Source organism: Myotis nattereri (assembly GCF_964212035.1).
Source record: "Myotis nattereri genome assembly, chromosome: 4".
Classification (NCBI taxonomy): Eukaryota; Metazoa; Chordata; class Mammalia; order Chiroptera; family Vespertilionidae; genus Myotis; species Myotis nattereri.
In genome coordinates this window covers 25,381,534-25,401,029 of record NC_138079.1, presented here as the reverse complement: position 1 = coordinate 25,401,029, position 19,496 = coordinate 25,381,534, and the positions used below count along the sequence as shown (strand labels likewise).

General features: G+C 43.3%; 1 protein-coding gene across 1 annotated transcript in view; it reads left to right on the top strand.

Moving 5' to 3' along the window:
- Positions 1-4,480: 4,480 nt before the first annotated feature.
- Positions 4,481-19,496, top strand: part of ADCY2 (adenylate cyclase 2) — a gene marked incomplete at its 5' end in the record, with an annotated part of 280,603 nt that continues 265,587 nt past the window's right edge. The window contains one exon of the mRNA XM_081088883.1: positions 4,481-4,711. Coding sequence (XP_080945009.1) covers positions 4,481-4,711 — 231 coding nt within the window. The remainder of the gene's footprint in view (positions 4,712-19,496) is intronic.

Below are 19,496 nucleotides of genomic sequence, written 5' to 3'. Positions count from 1 at the left end.
GATTTGGAATAGAAACTAGAAGATGAGTCCTTTTAAGCGCAAAACACTGATTCAAAAACCTGTTTCGCAACATAATCGCGTATCGGATTTATCATCCTTCATGTGTGACCCAGTGTGTGTGAAAGATGACCAGATTGGGAGGGTCCCTGCCTGGTTGTCCTCAAGCCTGCATCCCAGAGGTTCTGAATGCAGGCAAAGATGGGAGGACTGTTTAGTGTCACCAACTGGCAGGATCGGCTCTCTAATTTGCAGGGCCCAGGGCAAAATGAAAATGTGTGACTTCTTGGTAAAAAATTACCAAGAATTTCTGGATGGTGACGGCAGACCCTTAAACCAAGTGTGGAGCGCTGTGCAATAGCACAAGTCACACACCCATGTATATATACCTGCCTGCCTGCTGGGTTCCCAGGATGAAGGGCTGCCCTCTAGTGTTGCAGGGAAAAGATGAAGTCTTCCCAATGCTCTTTCTCTCTCTCTCTCTCTCTCTCTCTCTCTCTCTCTCTCTCTCTCTCTCTCCTCTCTCTCTCTCTCTCTCTCTCTCTCTCTCTCTCTCTCTCTCTCTCCTCTCTCTCTCTCTCTCTCTCCCTTAGGCCCAGTTAGAGCTTCCACAGTTGGTGTCTTTGTGCATTTTGTCACAGATAAGTTGATATGGAATACATTTATGGGAACCCCTTCATGCCTCACCATTGGCATACATCCCTGCTACCCCGAAGACATGGAAATGAAGTAGATGGCACCTTGGGGCCCCCTTTAGTTGCAGGGGTCTGCATTTCACACTCCTGGCTCTGTACCAAAGGACATTATTTTCATTCTACCTCATGCTGCTTCTGGGTTATTACTTTTTTCTTTCATATAGACACTTTTTTTGGTATTTTACAAAGGCATACTTGATACAATTAGTTAAAACACACTGATAGAATAATTGTAATGATGGTGCTGATTCACATTTTATTTTGTATTAAACATAATGTAACAATAGAGGTCCCTATAAAAATAAGCACCAGAGCTAAAACCGACAACCAACAAAACCTTAGGGAAGCCTGACATATCCTTGATTTTTATATTATATCCCTTCCATGAACTTTTTTCCTATGATGGTGAGATTTACATTGTTGGAGGAAGATGGGAATGAATGTTGATTTTTGTTTTGTTTTTTGTAGGATTCTTTTTCAATGTGGTACATTGGAAATTCCTACGAGGGTCCCACAATAGGTACTTTTCCCCCTCCCCCCTCAACATCTGGCACATGACAGTAAAAAATAAATATTTGTTGAATGAACTAATGAAAGAATAGGTGATAAAAAGGTCATAGGGTTAAATTATCTCTGTTCAGAGTCTCTCTAATTATAGGTTGCCCCTGCATTTACAAAATTCCCTGAAAGTCTTACAACAACCCCTTTAATATGTGGTGCATATACATATGGTATAGATACTGGTTGTTAAAAATACCCAACTTCCCCACTAGAACAAAAGAGCAAATAATTAATTAAACCTTTACTTTTCCCTCACAAGTCTTTCATTTCTTTTTTCCAGGCACCTAAATTACAGATTATTTACTTTTTCTTCCTTCTTGACTAGGAGAAAGCAGACATTTATCAATACAAGGGATGAAGAAGCAGCAAGAATTGGAGAGAAGAAGTATGTTGTTCCAACAGGAAAGGACTGGAAATGTTTAGTTCTGCCCAAACTATGGACTCCGAGAAGAAAGATTCATTTGTTATGTGCCAGGAGAAGGAATTTATCCAGATAGTCTACTCAGGACCCAAATGTTATGAATAATAAAAGTAGCAGCCATTTGCTGACAGGGTCTTCTCCCACATTCCAGGAAAGAACTTCAGACAGAATTCCTGACTTCTGCACCATGCCCTGCTCATTTTCCCTCACTGAAAACTACTATACTAGTAAAGAGCTTTCTGGTTTCCTCTTTGGACCAATGGACTATGACCTGCCTGCCCAATGAGAACAGTCCCATGACAACCAAATATAATGCTGACCAGTCAGGACTGTGAGAGTCAGACCAATCAGAAGTACAGATTTGGATAATTGGAAACCTGGGCCAGCAGAAGCCAGCTTCCCCTTTGTCTGGGGAAACACAATTTAGGTTGTTGCCTGAATCTGAGCCTCCTGAATTGGAGCTCTATTTCCTCAAATAAGTGGTTTCTTTATATTCTTTATTTCAGTCTAAAATTAATGTTGGTTTATCAAACCCAGGAAGACCTTGGGCAGAGCTGAAGAAATAAAGAGAATCCACACTAAAGAGAAAGTATGGCCAACTTCCCACTCAACTGTGCTTTCTTAGGTGAGAGTAGGTTCTGGAAGTTTCTAAGTGTGATTTGTCTTTGCAGCTTGCTCTCAGAACCACCAAACTCCTAGAATCCCCTGGCCCAAAAGAAAGAATTGAGCCCAGTGGGTGAGTTTAGACCAGCAGGAAAGGCTGAGATTAGATTTCCTGGTTACAGTTGATAGTCTGGGATGGTGTAAAAGGAAAGGCAAGCAAGGGTTGTCCAAAAGCTTCAGGCAACCCAACAGATTAGTTTCATTCTACCACTAGGATTGGGTAGGGAGTGGGAACATGGGCTGTGGGAGGCATTGGGGGGACCTTCTGCCACCCATTTCCTCCCCCCATTTCTCCTCTTCAGGTCTTGGGCAGGAGGTAAGGTCTTGGACCAGGTGGGGCAGGACCATGGCACGCTCCTGAGCACAGCCCTCTTCTGTTTCCGCCCTACTCTCCCTCACCTCCACGGGTGTGCCTTTCTCTGGTCATAACCCTTGGGCAGAACAGACATTAACTGCTGCTAAAAATACCTCCCTGGAAGGCTCGCAGTTCCCTCTCCCCCAGTGGCCTGGGTACTGGCCACGGGCACACAGCTACCCAGATCAGATATCCCTGCTCGGCGAGAAAGACAGGACAACCTGGGCGGCCACCGGGCAGCTCTGGAATAGGTGGCAGTAGGTGTGCTAGCACTCAGAGTCCTGAGCGCTGGGGGTCTGCAGGGGGCGACCACAGGTGCCTAGGAACTCCCCCTGGGCTGTTTGTCGTGGCAGGAAAGGGGAGGGTCGCTGTGCCTTGCATTCCTTAGGCTTTGGGAGGAGGCGAGATTGGCGGGTCTTCAGGTCAGACAACACTGAGTATGAAACATCCATCCTCCAGAAGGATGGGCTCCTTCGGAAGAGCGGCGATGAGATCCCCTGTCACCCCTCGCTCGGGGCCAGTGGTCTCTATCCCAGGAGTGTGCAGGGGGGATGCTGCCCCTCCCCACTGCAGGTCCAGTCGCTCCAGGTGGTGTGGACGGGGCGAATCCCAGAGCCCGCCCGACCCGAGCCCAGCCACGCTCCGAGCCGTTCCCGCCGGTCCGAAGGGGTTCCACGGACCGTGGCGGCCAGAGAGCTCCCCCTATGCCTCCGATACAGAAAACCCTAGCCCACCCGGCACCTCCAAAGTGTGGCTTTAGCTGAAAAGTGCAGGACGCGAGTGTGGCTGCCTCCCCAGGACGCGGCAAGGTCCTGCGCTCCCTCACCGCCGCCTCACCTCCCCGTGGCGCATTTGGGGGCTGTTCTCCTAGGACTCCTAGGGCCCCAGCCCCTTCCCTTCCCCGCAGATAAGTCCCCCTGCCCCCTGTGGCAGCGCGGGAAGCCCACCCCACAGTGTTGAGACAGAAGAGGTGGGTGGGAAACTCCTACCCACTAGGAGGGCGGGGGGCAGGGTAGTAGAACCCTCTTCCGTGCCCCCAGATAGTGAAGAGGAGGAGTCCCCGCGCTCCTCTGAGTAGGGGCTACTCTAGGATGGGTCTCCTCCCTGATGGCGGGGAAGATTGGGAGCGCCTCTCCACCCGCGCAGCCCGCCGAGAGGCTGGGGGCACCGGCGGGTGGGAACACCCCGCCCCGTGGCGCTGGGAGCTAGTGGAGAGGAGGCCAGGCGCCCACGCAGTGCTCTGAGCGCAGTGGGGGGGGGGGTGGGGGCAGGGAGAGGGAACCCCTAGGCTGAGCCCTGAGGTAGCGGGAAGGAGGTGGACCGCGCTGTGGCTGAGTGTGGGAGGGCGGAAGGAGGGGACACCCGGGTGGGGCGCGGCCGGTGCCAACCTCCTCCTCCCCCCTCCCCGCACTCCTCCCCTCCGCCAGCCCCCGGCCTCCCCTACACACTGCCCGGCCGTCGGGGGGCGGTGCGCGGAGGCCAGGCTGCGCCGCAAGGGGTGAGGAGAGGCGGGCCGAGGGCCCCCGGTCGCACCCGCTACCTCCCGCGCGGTGGCGGCAGCGGCGGCGTCAGGAGCTGCCCCCGAGGCCGCCACCCGGCCCTCGCCCGCACGCCAGCGCCCAACGCGGGGCGCCGAGCTCCGCCCGCGCCGAGGCTCCGGCGCGCAGCTCGGGGCGCGGGCGGCGGCGCGGCCAAGGCGGCGCAGGAGTGGGCAGCGGGCGGCGGCGGGCGAGCGGGCGGCGCAGCCCGGGCCGGGCTCGCTCGGCCGGCGCCCCGCGAGCCGCCCCGATGTGGCAGGAGGCGATGCGGCGCCGCCGCTACCTGCGGGACCGCGCCGAGGCGGTGGCGGCGGCGGCCGCGGGCGGCGGCGGCGACGGCGACGGGCTGCAGCGGTCCCGGGACTGGCTGTACGAGTCCTACTACTGCATGAGCCAGCAGCACCCGCTCATCGTCTTCCTGCTGCTCATCGTCATGGGCGCCTGTGTCGCCCTGCTCGCCGTCTTCTTCGCGCTCCAGCTGGTGAGTGGCTTCCCCCGGGACCTGCCCCGCGCATTCCTGGTCCCGAGCGGAGAGGGACGCAGCCCGCCCGGCCGCCCTTCCCTCTCAGCTCCCTGCCCCTCCTGCCTGCCCGCGGCCGGCCTGGCTCTGGCTAGGGCTGCGGGCACGAGAAAAAGTTTCCTTGGACGGTTCTGCCCAAAATAAAGTTGCCAGGGTGTTCCCCGGGTGGACCGCGGGCGCGTGCGTTTCCCCTCCCCGCGAACCCGCAGGCAAACTCCGCTGCACTCCACGCCGGGGCTGCTGCCTGCCACCCCCGCTCCGATGCGTCCCTCTCGGAACCAGCCCGCTTCCGGGGCCACTGCCTGCCTCCTGAGCTGCTGTTTCAGTTTGAATTGGTGTCACTTAACTTTGTAAAAAGCCTGCCTTGAGAAGGTGGTTAATAAGGAGGAAAGTGTTTTGTTTTTAAATATATTATCGTACATCTTTGCCTTTAAAACTGTATGTATTTAGTCCCCTAGACAGACAGGGATGGGGTGTTGACCGGTTGTGACTCTGCATCCTCTGAGCCTGTAAGTATCAGGCGAGCCGCGTTCCCATTTCCAGAGCCGTAGGTGCACTAGCGCTTGTTAACGTGGATTTCATTACGAGGAGCACCATGCGGCCCAAAGGCTGATGTCAATTTCGCCAATTTGTCTTTTTCAAGCAGAAAGCCTTGGCTCATTCCCTTGAGCAGCGAGGGAAAATCTGTAGATGGCGGTAAACTTCCTGTCACTGATCCTTCTGTTTGTGTGGTTCAAACTTTTGCAGCTCCTTCAATATGTTTGTGCTAGGCATCGATTACCCAGTGAGATATTTTGGGGGCAGTGGTTGATCTGGGGATGTCTTCACTAAGTGTTTATATATATACATACAGTATATAGCTTAGACTATAAATATGCACCACATTTGTGTCCACTGAGCAAAGAAGTAGATGTTTGTGCATGTTTCACCCAGTGTGCAAAATAGCTGTCTTTGGTACTTGGCAGTTTGCTTCTGATATCCTGAGCCAGATGGTGCTCAAACGTTATGCATTGGAAAACTTGCCATCATAGGGTTCTTTCAAATTAGAGTTTTCTTTTTCCCCCACACACTGGTGAAGGGGTGCTGTCTTCTGCTGAAATCCAGGGAGGTCAAAATTAAAAACAGAGTGTAGGAGAGATCATGATGCCACATATCACAGCTGGCTAGTACTTACCCATAAAGCAGAGAGCAGGGAGCGCCCTTTGATCCTGCGTCCTGGGTGTGGGTTCAAGCAGGTCTCACAGCCTTATAACCAGCACAGCCTCCAGTGCTCCCTGGAGTGGCATCATTATCTCTCTTCACCACTTTTAGGGCCAAAAAGGACTCGGAGAGAGACACCCTCATTGGCAGGCAGCATTTCTAAAAGCATCTCCTTTTTGTTCCAGAACTTTCAGGGAAGAAAACACGTCAGATTTCCTCTGGAAATCTGTTTTGCCAGGACATAGCTGCTGGTGATTCTGTTGAAGCTGTAATGCAAACCTGTTCTGGCTTGTTCTCTTCCAAGTGGAAAAGGAGGAGCAGGTGATGGCCTATTTATAGCACCATTAATATATTTAAAGACAACTGGGGAGTTCATACTTCTGTTTGTTTGTTTGTTTTTGCTATGACATAGATCTCTAATTTATTTGACCTCCTTCGTATAGATGTTCCAGAATGGGTCAGTCAGAGATTCGGTGGAGTCGAGCTGAAAGCACCCTTCCCTGACCTCTTGATCTTTGTATTTGTGGTTCTTTACACAATTCCGTCATGTTCAGTTTCAAGTGGTGCAAATGCTTGAGTGGTCTCCTTTTGCAAAGTTTACACAGGCGATTTTACTTTTCCTTGATCAATCAATTATTTTCACACTTTCCTGCCATTCAGCTAAATCATTTTCAGCACTAAATGGGCACTTCCCATGGCATGGCTGTAGCCCAGGCGGAGGTCCAGATGGATCCCATTCTTTTGCTGTACCTGGTCCATGGTCTGACTACTGTGTAAATCCTTCGAGGTGACAAACTGCACAGAAACATTCCAGATTTTGGGAGGGTGGCGGGAAGGCTAACTTCAGGTGGGAACTCGGGCTGCAGGCCAAGGGGAAAGTGGGAAACCCTGGAGGAATGCGCACATCTTCTGAAACTGGACCTCAGGAGGGACTGGGGTAGTTCTGAGCTCCTAACAGTTTATTTCTCTTTTGCTTTTAGTGATGTCATAAACAGCAGTTTCTCTTTCCAAAAATATGTTCTCCATCCAGATAGTCAAAGATGGTTGGTATAGGACCATTGGAAGATGGGATGGTGTTAACATAGAGCAGTGTTTGCATGGATAGGGTTGAGTTAACTTTTGCAGGCTGATCAGAGCCTGGCTTCTGAGAGATCTATTCAGGAGATCGAAACAGCTGCTTGGGGCTGGCCCAGGTGTCCACCTTCCAGCACTGTACTAGAATAGCTAGGCTGTGATGTAATTCAGGAGTTCAGCAGATCTATTTTTGCTGCCTGAAATCTTGGATAGATTCCTTCTTTCCCATGAATCTGCCTGATTTTGATTTCCATCAGTTCTTGTAGTAGAAAAAGTCTGGCAGTATTCTTGATGCACATCCATAGATCTGAGAACATTTGGATTGCAAAATGATCTTAGCATCATTCCAGAACACAGTGATTTTTTTTTTTTTTGCTATATTTAATTGCCTTTGTACAAAGCGGTTGGAAATATCTACTAAAAAGGAAAAAGTAGGCATTGCCTTGATTTTGTATTTCTCTACCTGACATTATTCAGAACCTAGTTTCACTTAAATTCAATCTATGGTCAATCCATGATTCTGCATCATAAAGTTAATCCTCAAAGTATTTGTATTATACTGTAAAAATAAGTTCTGAATTGAAACTTCACCATCTTGCTTAATTATTTGCCACATAAAAAGCTATTAAGTAGGTTTAACTCCATATTTGTTAAGAATTATCTAGACATGAAACAAAGTTAATAGAACCCATGATAGCATGTCTAGAATTTTAATATTCTGTTTAATAATATGAGAATATTTTCCATTGCTTATCATGGAAATTTTTAATGGTAGTACTGGATATGATGAGCAAAATAAACTTTGCCCCTAGCCTTGGAAAACTGGGAATTAATATGACCAAACCTTAAGTAGTCTAAGTCTTGTTTTCTATGGCTGGTTCTTATTATGAAATGTAAGAAAATCCTTTCTCAGAAGTAAATCCTCCCTCTTTTATTATGTTCCGAATCAGGTAGCTTTTCTCAAAATTTGCCAGTCATTGTTAGGAAAGGTTTAATTTTTTATTTGTTTGTTTGTCACAATACCAGCTGGCTCTAGCCAGGTTTGTTTTGGCTAAAATTTGTAACTAGAAATAGTCAATATTTCAACTAGAATGGAAAAATTTTATTCCCATAAGTTTTAAGAGGCCAGATACCTCAATATAATAGATTTCTGGGTGTTTTTTGGTATGATGCTGAAAGCCATATGGGTATACTAGTATACTTTTATGAAATATGTATGTACTTTGAATAAATAATGATTTTCACTGAGAAATGATCTGCTTTCTTCGCTTTTACTGTGATTTAGTGTAAAATCTTTACAATGATAACCATAAGTACTTTTTATTACAAATAAAATTTCCAGTATCTGGTGTTTTTCTAGAGGCTGATAAATCAGTGTTTCTTTTGTTTATACATAGAGAAAGAATCCTAATTCTTCCCAAACCTACCAACCAACCAACCCAATCACTCTAGGATGAACTTGGCTTTATTATTGCAGACAACATTTCAGTAGCCTCAGTTGAAGGATGCCAATGGGAAGAAGTCAATCCTTCAGCCCTTTTTTGGGAGGTGGAACACTGGAGAAGGCAGGTAAATATGCCTGTCATCTCCTAAGGAGCAGGAGAGTCTATGCATACTTTCTCTAGTCCCATAATTCTGGGGATGAAGGCAATAGTGCCTGTTCTTAGGGATTGGAGTAGAGGTAGCTAAAGATACCTCTTTTTTGAGCATTTATATACATTCAGGAAAATCTTAGTTGACAGGTATTTGTAATTTACAACCAGTAATTCATTAGTTTTTATTTTTACTTTAACTTGTGGTATAAACAAAAGAAAAGGAAAACTAATTTTCTGCAGAAAGGTGATTGCAATTTAGAGGGCTAGCAAGAAAGAACTTTGGAAGCATCCTGTGGATATTAAAGTGCATAATTAAAGTACCTTGCTTTCTTCATTTAACAAAGGCAGAAACTGTAATGGTTAAGAGCATCTATCTGCGTGGCATTTTGGCTTTGTCCCTTTCTGTGATCTTGGAGAAATTGTTTAAGCTCTGTATGCCCCAGTTGTCTTGTTTGTAAATGCAATGATACCTGTCTTCTAATGTGATGGTCCAAATTAGTACATGTGAGGCACTTAGAATAATGTCTGACACAGACTATGCCCCCGGGAACTATTGTTCTTAGTGGGTCTTCTGTATCTGCATTTTCCCTATTGCTATGGAAGAACACATAGCCACACAGTGTTAGGGCTAGAATGGCTCTCATTCTACAGATGAGGAAACTGAGACCAAAAGAGGTGAGCTCATTTCTTCATGGTCATGCCATGGCGGTGGCAGTGATGGCACCAGCGATGATGGCACCGGGTGTAGCACGTTTGACTTTTCCTGGGTGAACTTTTCTAGAGCTCACGGCAGGTCTAGAATGCCCATCTCTGGCCCTGGCACAAAATCAGTTTTCTTGTTGAAATTGCATAATGATGTGGACATCCTCAACCTTCATTCTGTGTAAGGGAGTCATTGTCCATTTTATTCTCTTGAATGTTAAAAAAAAAACTGGGTAGAGATGCTTCCTCACAATGAACTCACTGAGGTGGGGCATCATTTGTTTTCATTTTGCTGAATATTCCCAGTGTCTTCCCCATTAGGCAGAGTATCCGTTTGTGGCTTTGCCTCTATTGTCTGAGCAGTCCCTGGCATAAAGACTGCGGCATGTAAAATCCATTTCAATTGAACTGTTTGTGCAACTCACTGATATTTTTAAATCAAACATTCTATTTAAGAGATAACAGCACAGTTAGAGCTGATCTATTGCTCCGTTAAAGGTGTTTATGGTTGTACTAATTGGTATGTTTGATCAGTAACTGTTGGCCAAAGCCAGGTATTTGTATCCAACCTACTGCTACACTCATCCTTTCTAGAACTTGATATTGGCATGGGCACAAGATCAAGTTCTAGAGCTGACACAGTGCAGCCTTGGCTGAGCACCCTGTCTGCATTGGTTTCGCCTCTGACATCTGCAAAGCTTATGAACTATATGGAATCAACCACTACATTACTGTCATCTGACGTGCAGGGTAGTTTTGTAAATCCGTCTCGTCTCCTCAACTAATTGTTAGTTCTTAAGGGAAGAAGTGTAGCACTCCCCATATTTAACACAGCACTAACCATTTCACAGGTGCTTAATTAACACTTGTAATTTATGGTGTAGGTATGTTTTCCCCAGCAGCTGTCTTTTCCAGCGTGTGGCCTACTGATTAAGAGCACAAAACTTTGCTGATAGATCTGGATCCAAGTCTCAATTTTGCCACTTAATGTGTGTTCCTGACATATTAATGTATCTGCCCTAGCCTCAGCTGCTTCACCTGTGAAGTAAAATGAGTGAGATCACTAGGATCAGGGAGCTCTGTTGGGAATTGAGATAGATCATGGAAGCACTTAGCACAGTGATGGACACCTACTGTACCCCCAAAATGTAGGTTATTCTTCTTACATTTGTACCTTGGGGGTTTTCCTGTCAGGGTCTCCTGTAGCTGTATTTCTCATTGAAAACTAATTGAGTTCTAGGATTTTTAAACCTGGGTAGGAAAGCAGAGGGGATGTGTTTCTGTTTATATGATATATGTTGTGCTTATAACCGAGTTTTTAAAAAAAGAGACAGAAGCATAGATTGTTTAATTAAAAGTCACATTTTGACATAATTTAACATTCTGCAGGAGTAAAATTCTTGCCAAGTTGACACTCATATGGATGTTCATATTTTTCAATTTTGTTAGTTTTGATGTTATATAAGATATTTACCGCGTGATTCCTCAGTGTCAAACTAGAGAAGTGACACATACCTAGCAGTTCTGGTTTGTACCACCAGGTGCATTTGTGGGGAGAGAAAGCGTTGTTGAATTAGCTCATGTGTTTGGTCCATTTGACCAAATTAAAACTTCACTGATGTTGCTTCAATGCCCTCTTTGTATAAGGACATAATAAAAATCACAAGGAAGGGATCTGAGGAGAGATTCGAATGAAGCCTTCATTAGTCCAACTGTTGCTGGCAATGTTACAAATAATTAATTTTGTTCCTTTGTTTTACTTGGGTTTACACTTTCATTCCCAGGAGTCAGATTTGGGTGACAGAGTGATGGACACAGTAATAGGAGTCTCAGCCTGAAAAACCACTGGGAGCAGCTTTGCCAGCCAGTTTTCTGACTTTGCCCAGGGTCCTAGAATGAATGATGATGCCAATACAAGAGAGAAAGAGAATGCAGACCTGGGCCATGACTATGAGGGATACATATGGCCAATTTTATCTTAGAGTCAAACCAAGTCACTTAAAAAGACTTGGTTATTGAAATGGGAATCTTCAATGATTAGCACAATTCAATATGTTATATGAACAATTTATTGCATTTGAAACATCAAATATAAAGTATAATAACTTGTTTTTAGGTCATTGAAGTTCCTGAGATTTCTCAAGATGGTTATTGTTGTCTGAAAGAGCCTATACATAAGTCAAGTCTCTAGGGTCACTGTCCTACAGAAGATAGTGCATCAACACTATTGTAAGCGGACCCCTGACTGCATGATATTCAAATTAGAAGCTCTACCTATTTCTACCAACATCCTTTATTGTCTACCAGACACAATGAAGTTGAGATATTAGAGCTAGGACCAGCCAGAGATCAAAGATGCTGGCTTCCATTCCTATGTGCTTATCCCAAAAGACCAATGAAGTATTAGTATGTGTGTGTTTTATTTTTTTATTTATTTATTTATTTATTTAGAGAGAGAGAGAGAGAGAGAGAGAGAGAGAGAGAGAGAAGATTTGTTGTTCCATTTATTTATGCATTCATTAATTGATTCTTGTATGTACCCTGACTGGGAATTGAACTGACAACCTTGGCATATTAGGTCTATGTTCCAACCAACTGAGCTGCCTAGCCAGGATTGTATGTGTGTTTTAAATGTCCTGTATTATTTTGTACAGTTATATAAAAATAGAGGGCAAAATAATTAAGATTTAAAGCTACTAGTGACCCATAAACATTATAAGGGACACAACATTTTAGGCTAGTTTATTACTAGGACCAATAAAAAGCTATTGATGTTTAATATTAAGAGACCAAAGAGATCAGGTGAATGCAAATGAAAGAGATAATGAAGAAATGTTAATAGAGTTCAAACATATGGCAGATCTAATGTCTAATTCTTTCCTATCATTGACTTGCAGTTAGTTCAAACATACGTAACATCTGATCTTTGGAATTAGACTTTAGGTAAACAGAATGGAAGTTATCATTTGATTAATGTGGTTAATTTTTTATTCTTGAGCAAATCCTCATTCATCTCTATCTGGCTCATATATATATTCATGCTGAAATAAACACTCATGAGACCAGTCCAGCCTAGAGTACTTCCAGTAATGTATTTCTGTCTACACGCTGCACCTATCCCATTCCCCTGCCCACCCTCAGAAGTCAGCTTCAAATCATACTTGCTGTTTATTATTCTCTTTTTTTGTTCATTTTATCACACACATATATCATATATATATACATATCACATATGTCCGATATATATGTGGTGTGAGATTGTGATCAAGATCAATTTCCATATTTTTTCTTTGTGGAGAATGAATTTTTACTGATCCATTTTAGTTATTCCTTTTTCCACACCAAATTCCCACATATCAATGGTTTTTTATGGACTATCTATTCTGTTTCATTGCTCAAGTTTTGTCTTGTTTTTTTTTTTCCCTTGGTAAAACTGCACACTTGCACACACAGACACACAGATTATAATTACTAAAGCTTTATGATAAGTATTTATATTAATTAGGGCAAATAACATGCAACTCCTTTAAATGTTTTTTGATTGTTCTTTTATTCTTCCATATAAACTTTGCAATCACCTATGTCAATCTCCATATAAGACAACTCTATTGGGATCTTAATAGTATCTATATTGAATATATTGATTCATTGCTGAGAATTTATACTTTATATTGTTTTTCTATCCATGAGCGTGGGCTGTGGGAGGATAGTGACATGCATTGGTTGCTGTTCTAGAGCCTCTACTGCATCCTGGAGGTCATTCTCCCAGTTCCACCAGGTGTTGTCCACAGGCAGGCCTTGTAACTGAGTCTTCAGAAGGTCATTCCCGCCTTCAATCAAGGAAGCTGCTTTAGGGTGATGCAGAAAAAGGTAAGACCAGTGAATTCGCATGGTGGTTTGGACAGAAGCATTGTGGACAGGAAAGTTCAATTCAAGTGAGAACAAAGTGCTGTACCTTCCATCATGGAAGAAGTCAATTGTAATCAGCTTGCTAGGGATGGTTACTGGTTCTCCAGAAGATGACACATGTAAGGGGCTCTGAGTTATGGTGCTTTAATTGCCTCCTTGAAGGTGGCCCTAGTGTGTTCTGCAGAACCAGCTGTAATCCAGAGCTGGATTTTTATTTCCTCAGGCCTAGGCAATTTTCTACAAAGACTAGGTGCAAGTTTAGAAAGAGGAGACGGTGTAGCAGGAGTACAGACTACGTATCATGTGCTCATTCAATTTACTTGTGCCTTCAGACCTATCTGAGCCCTAATTCTTTCATTCTACCTCCACTTGTGTATGAGATGCCTCTGTGCATACCCAGCTTTATTGCCCAGAGGGCTACACAACATTCTGTTAATGACTGACATCTCAGATGGCCTAGGGACTTGGTATCCATGGTCAATATTCAGTCCCTTCTGGGGTTTAGTAACAAGCCAGCTACTGTTTCTCAAATGGGGAATAATTATTTGCAGAATCACTAACAAGTCTTCACAAAGTGCTGGTTTGAGTGAAAAAGTGAGAGCAATCTGTGAAGACAATCATGGCCAGGCACTCAAATGGGGCTCAAAAGAAAGGGCTTTGAGAATCTGTGCTTCTGTGTAGCTATTACTTCTGAGCTTCTGCCATCAAGAGTCTGCTGGGCCTCTGTTCACCAGTGGCAGCGTTTGGGTAGAAGAGCAGGATATGGGGCAGGGGCGAGTGAGGGCCAGCTGGAGCCTGCCTGGAGCTCTGTGCATGCCCATATCGGACTGTGAAGACCTTAGGTGAGAACCACACAAATTCCTCATCTGTTCAACTCTAAGAGCCATACAGAGAAAGGGCTTCTGAGAAATGTAACTCCAAGCAAAACCAAATTGAGCATAGATAATTCAACTCAACTTTAAAAATGACCAATTTCCCTCCAAGATCCATTTTTTCTTCAAGTACATGACAAGTGTTGATAGGTATTGTTTTAAATATTTTTTTCAAATTTATGTAATGATTTACTTTTCAATCCAAAAGTTAGAGTTGCTCTTTTTATCCAACAAATAAGTGGCGATTTTGATTTATGCATTTGTTATATAAACTTCTAATTTAAAATCACCATGATCCAAGAACATGGGTCTCTATGATATCTCTTCTTGGAAAATTCTTGGTACATATTAAAAATATTCCATGTGCACTTGAGATGAATATTGTTTTTCCTTAGGGGAACTATCAGTCTTGTTTTCTGTATCTATGGGTTTGTTTTAATTTTGTTTGTTCATTAATTTTGTTCTTTAGATTCCACATATAAGTGAAACCATATGGTATTTGTCTTTCTGTCTGACTTATTTCACTTAGCATAATACCCTGTCAGTCCATCCATGCTGTTGCAAATGATAAGATTTTATTCTTTTTCTTTGGCTAAGTAATATTTTGTTGTATATATGTATCACAGCTTTTTTATTCACTTGTCTATTGATGGGCACTTGGATTGTTTCCATAGCTTGATTATCTATACTAATAAAAGGGTAATATGCTAATTAGGGTGGACATCTTCCAGATGTCCTTCTAGAAAAAGCCGCAGCGGCTGTCTGAGGCTCAGGCAAGTTGCGTATGGCAGATAGCGGATGGCAGCTGCTGCTGCAAGGGCCGGCCCGAGGCTCAGACAAGCTGTGGTGGCTGCGAGGGCCAAGGCTCAGGCAGCTGCAGTGGCTGGCAGTGGCAGCAGCAGAAGTGTGATAGGCGTGTAGCCTTCCCTTGATCAGCTGGTCGCCTTCCACAGAGGGAGGCCAGACTGCAGCTTAGGGAGCTCCTGTGGGGAGCGCACCTAAGCCATCAGTAGGACATCCCATGAGGGCTCTTGGACTGTGAGAGGTGTCAGGCTGGACTGAGGGATACCCCACTCCCAGTGCACGAATTTCCATGCACCGGACCTCTAATTATAAAAAATGCTGCAAAGAACATAATAGGAGTGCATATATCATTTTGAAATAGTATTTTGGGTTTCTTCAGATCTATACACAGAAGTGGAATTGCTGGAGTACAGGTACTTCTGTTTTTAATTTTTTGAGGATTCTTTATACTGTTTTTGAGAGTGGCAGCACCAATCTGTATTCCTACCAACAGTGTAGGAGGGTTCCCTTTTTTTTCAGATCCTCATCAACACTTCTTGTGGATTTATTGGTGATAGCCATTTTAACAAGCATGAGGTGATATCTCATTATGGTTTTAATTTGCCTTTCTCTGATATTGAGCATCTTTTCATATGTCTGTTGGCCACCTGTATGTCCTCTTTGGAGAAGTGTCTATTCAGGTCCTCTCCCATTTTTTAATTGGATTGTTTGGTTTTTGTTGTTCAGTTTTATGCATTCTTTATACATTTTGCATATTAACCCCTTATCAGATGTCTCATTGGCAAATATGTTCTCCCATTCAGTAGGTAGTCTTTTCATTTTGTTGATGGTTTTCTTTGTTGTGCAAAAACGTTTAGTTTGATGTCATTCCATTCTTTATTTTTTCTTTTGTTTCCCTTGCCTGAGGAGATATATCAGAAAAAAGTATTTCTAAGAGAAGTGTTAGAGTTTACTGCCTATATTTTCTTCTAGGAGGTTTATGGTTTTGAGTCTTACATTTAAATCTTTAATTCATTTTGAGTTTATTCTTGTATATGGTGTAAGCAGGTTCATTTTCACTCTTTTGCATGTATCTATCCAATATTCTCAATGCAGTTTATGAAATAGACTATCTTTCCTCCATTGTATATTCTTGCATCCTTTGTCATATAATAATTGTCCACATAAGTGTAGGTTTATTTCTGGGCTCTCTTTTTGTTAATATGTTTTTATTGATTTTAGAGAGAGAGGAAGGGAAAGGAATACAGAGATAGAAACACTGATGAGAGAGAAACATCAATCACCTGTCTCTGGCATACCTCCTACTGGGGATTGAGTCTGAAACCCAGACCAGGAATTAAACCGGTGATCTCCTTATTCATGGGCAGACACTCAACCATTGAGCAACACTAGTGGGCTGGGCTCTCTATTTTGTTCCATTGATCTATGTGTCTGTTTTAATTACTATAGCCTTATAGTATAGTTTAATATCAGGTCGTGTGAGGCCTCCAACTTTGTCCTTCCTCAAGATTGTCGCGGCTATTCTTGGTCTTTGTGTTTCTAAAATCTTTTGGGGTTATTTGTTCTAGTTCTATGAAAAATGCTATTGGTATTTTGATAGGGATTGAGTTGAATCTAGCGGTGCAATGTTCATACTGCTGTTCACGTGAAAACGTAGGCTAGAGGCCCAGAGCTCCCCCTGAGACACAGCAGTAAGTAATGGGTTGCTACCCGCAGTCTTGGGACTTCAAAGCACTTCACTAAATATCTTTTTATAGAAAAGCAGTGTTTTACATTACAGTGCTCTTTACTATCTAAATGAAAAATAGTTCTGTTTAACAAAAAGCAAAAAATGCACATGGAAAAAAATGAAAATACAGATAATCCCTTGATCCATGAAAAAGCCTCTAAGAAACAAAGAGGCTGTCACATAATAAATAAAAGCAATGGGTATTTAATAGGCCTAGCAATTAGAAGCCACCCAAAAGTAACAGAAAATGCATTGAAAAAGAAAGGATAAAATGATCAAAGAGAGTAATAGGAACCTATTATCATTACAGGAGTTTATACTTGACATCTCCCTTTTAAAGGCATTTTAATACATTTCATTTGGTTTGTGTTATATGGCATTTTTTTTTATCTTTTTAAAGGCATATTTTAAAGGCATTTTAGTACTAATAAAAGCAATTTAGCACATTTCATTTAGTTTTTGAATAAAAGGAGAAGGGATTAGGGTACATAAACATATTTATTTAGATTGACAATGTTTTGAATGTTTTAGTTCATTTTATTTTAAGTAACTCTGTTTGCTTTGTATTCTGAATTTTGAAAACTCAACTACTCCAGAAGAAAACAGCCATGGGGTGTGCCTTGTGGCTTCATCCACCTTTCAGTCCACAGGGAATGGAATAGGAGAGGGAGGAGGGCCGTGTCATTCAAGGTCTGAGGGCATTCCTTTATTCAATTTATTTAGCCTTAAGAAAAATGCATGATGCCAACAGTGAGACTAGGAAAGAATGTAGTTTATAAGCTTATACATTTTTTAATGAATACTCTCCTTGACACTCTTATAAAAGATTCTATTTTGTGGAGAAGTCTATATTAAAACTTGCTCAGAGTTAGAGTTCAAAGGCAAATGAAGAATAAATTGATGGCTGTTCTATTTCTAGAAGAGCCCCTGTCTCTCTGTGGGCTCAGGGTTTACGGTGGTTAGGGACACAGCCTCATGAGCAGCTGCTGACCATCTGAAGCCGTTGGCCATCTCACAATCCTATCACCTACCTAGGTGGGGGACACTGAAGCTGAAGGAAGGCCGTCCTCTGGGGTGTGGGATTCACCTGGTGATGCCAGGCATCTGATGAGCCCCTAGGATGGCATTGTGACTCAGAGGCTTTCCTATGCTCCTGCCTCCCTAAAAATATATTCACAATTATAGTTTACAAATGTGTTAGCATGAAGATGTATGTAACCATTGGCCCTAAAAACTTGGATGTTTTAATTTTTCAAGAAATCTAAGTACTTTTATGGGTCTTTGAAAAGATTTTGGGACTTACGCACCGAGTACATTGTGTCTAACAGAGGTCTTCTCAGTGATGAAGACCCTGACATTAAAAAAAAAAAGTGAGGCAGACTGCCATGGTTCAAGCCAGCACAATATCAAGCCTTACCCTATATTGCCCTATACCAGGGGTGGGCAACCTTTTTGTGAGTGCGTGCCAAAAACAGCAAAATCTCTGACTCAAAATTCTTCTGCGTGCCAACCCTAATTTTTTGAGAACATGTTACGCCTACTTGATATCTCTTAAGGTGTATGTATGTAAAGAACCTTGAAGAAATAATAAAATTCATTCAAGTGACAAAAGCACAGTATATGATGATGAAAAATACATTTGCTTTTTAATGTATACATGTACACTGATAGTCCGACAGAAAACTTTATGACTCTGTTTGATATTATCAGTGGAACTTTTGCTGCTGCATCACTAATGACAGAGAATTTACATCAGGTTTATATTTTGTGACCTTCAGAGATATGCTACTACTTTCATCTGTCAGGCTACTCCTATTATGAGACTTAACAAAATTCATCACTGAGAACAAAGATTCACAAGCGTTATGTGGATGAAACCAAAACACTGGTCGGATCTAGGAAGGCAGGGAGAGTTAAGGCAGAGGCATAGAAATCGCTCTTCCCCTCTCTCGTCAATCCATGTCTGTGGTCTTTAAGATAACTTGTTATGTAAAATTATTTATCTAAAATGCACCTACACTGAATTTATCTGAAAAATAAAAAAGTCGATATTAAGAAAAAAAATTGTAAATGGAAGATTATAAGAGAGGGTTTCGCGTGCCAGCAAAAGTTACTGGCGTGCCATGTTTGGCACGCATGCCAGGGGTTGCCCACCCCTGCCCTATACTATACCCAATGTAGTAGGCCATTGGGTCTTTGTCGTGTTCACAGATCTTTTAAGAGAAGTGCAGGGAAAGTGCCTATAGGTATGTCCTCCACTTCTGGGAGGACTCTATCACAATCTTTCAGTTCCTTTGCCTACTGATTTTCACTTTACAGTTATGCATATTTTTGTACCATTTTCAGTCTTTCTGGAGAAATAAGAGGCAATAAAATCCACGATGGTTTCTCCCCTACTGGGTTAATGAAGTAAGTGAAAAGTCGTACTGGGAAAACAGCTGTCCTGGCTATTCCCCAGTTAGCTTTCTGCCCATAGCTCAGTTAAGCTTATTTTGAGGTTTAAAATAAAACAGGTTTTCAGAGCTCCATGTGTGTAGCGATCATAATCTCAAATTTGATATCCCCAGAGGGCATGCTGTCATGTCCATGCTTACATTGGTTCACCGTGTCTGAGTGCAGGGGAGCTCTGGCAGCCTGGTGTATATCTGATACCCTTTTGCAATGGTTGTAACATGTGTCTGAGGGGAGGAGTACAACTTAGACACTTAATCATGGACAAAAATAGCAATGGGGGAGAGAATAAGAACATCACATTTAATCCCCTTGTCTCCTGCCAGTTCTGGAAACATACATTCTTTTGGCCACGCTAGGGCTGGCTCCACTTGGTGTGGCTCATCATCTCTGTAAAACTAGAGGGCAGA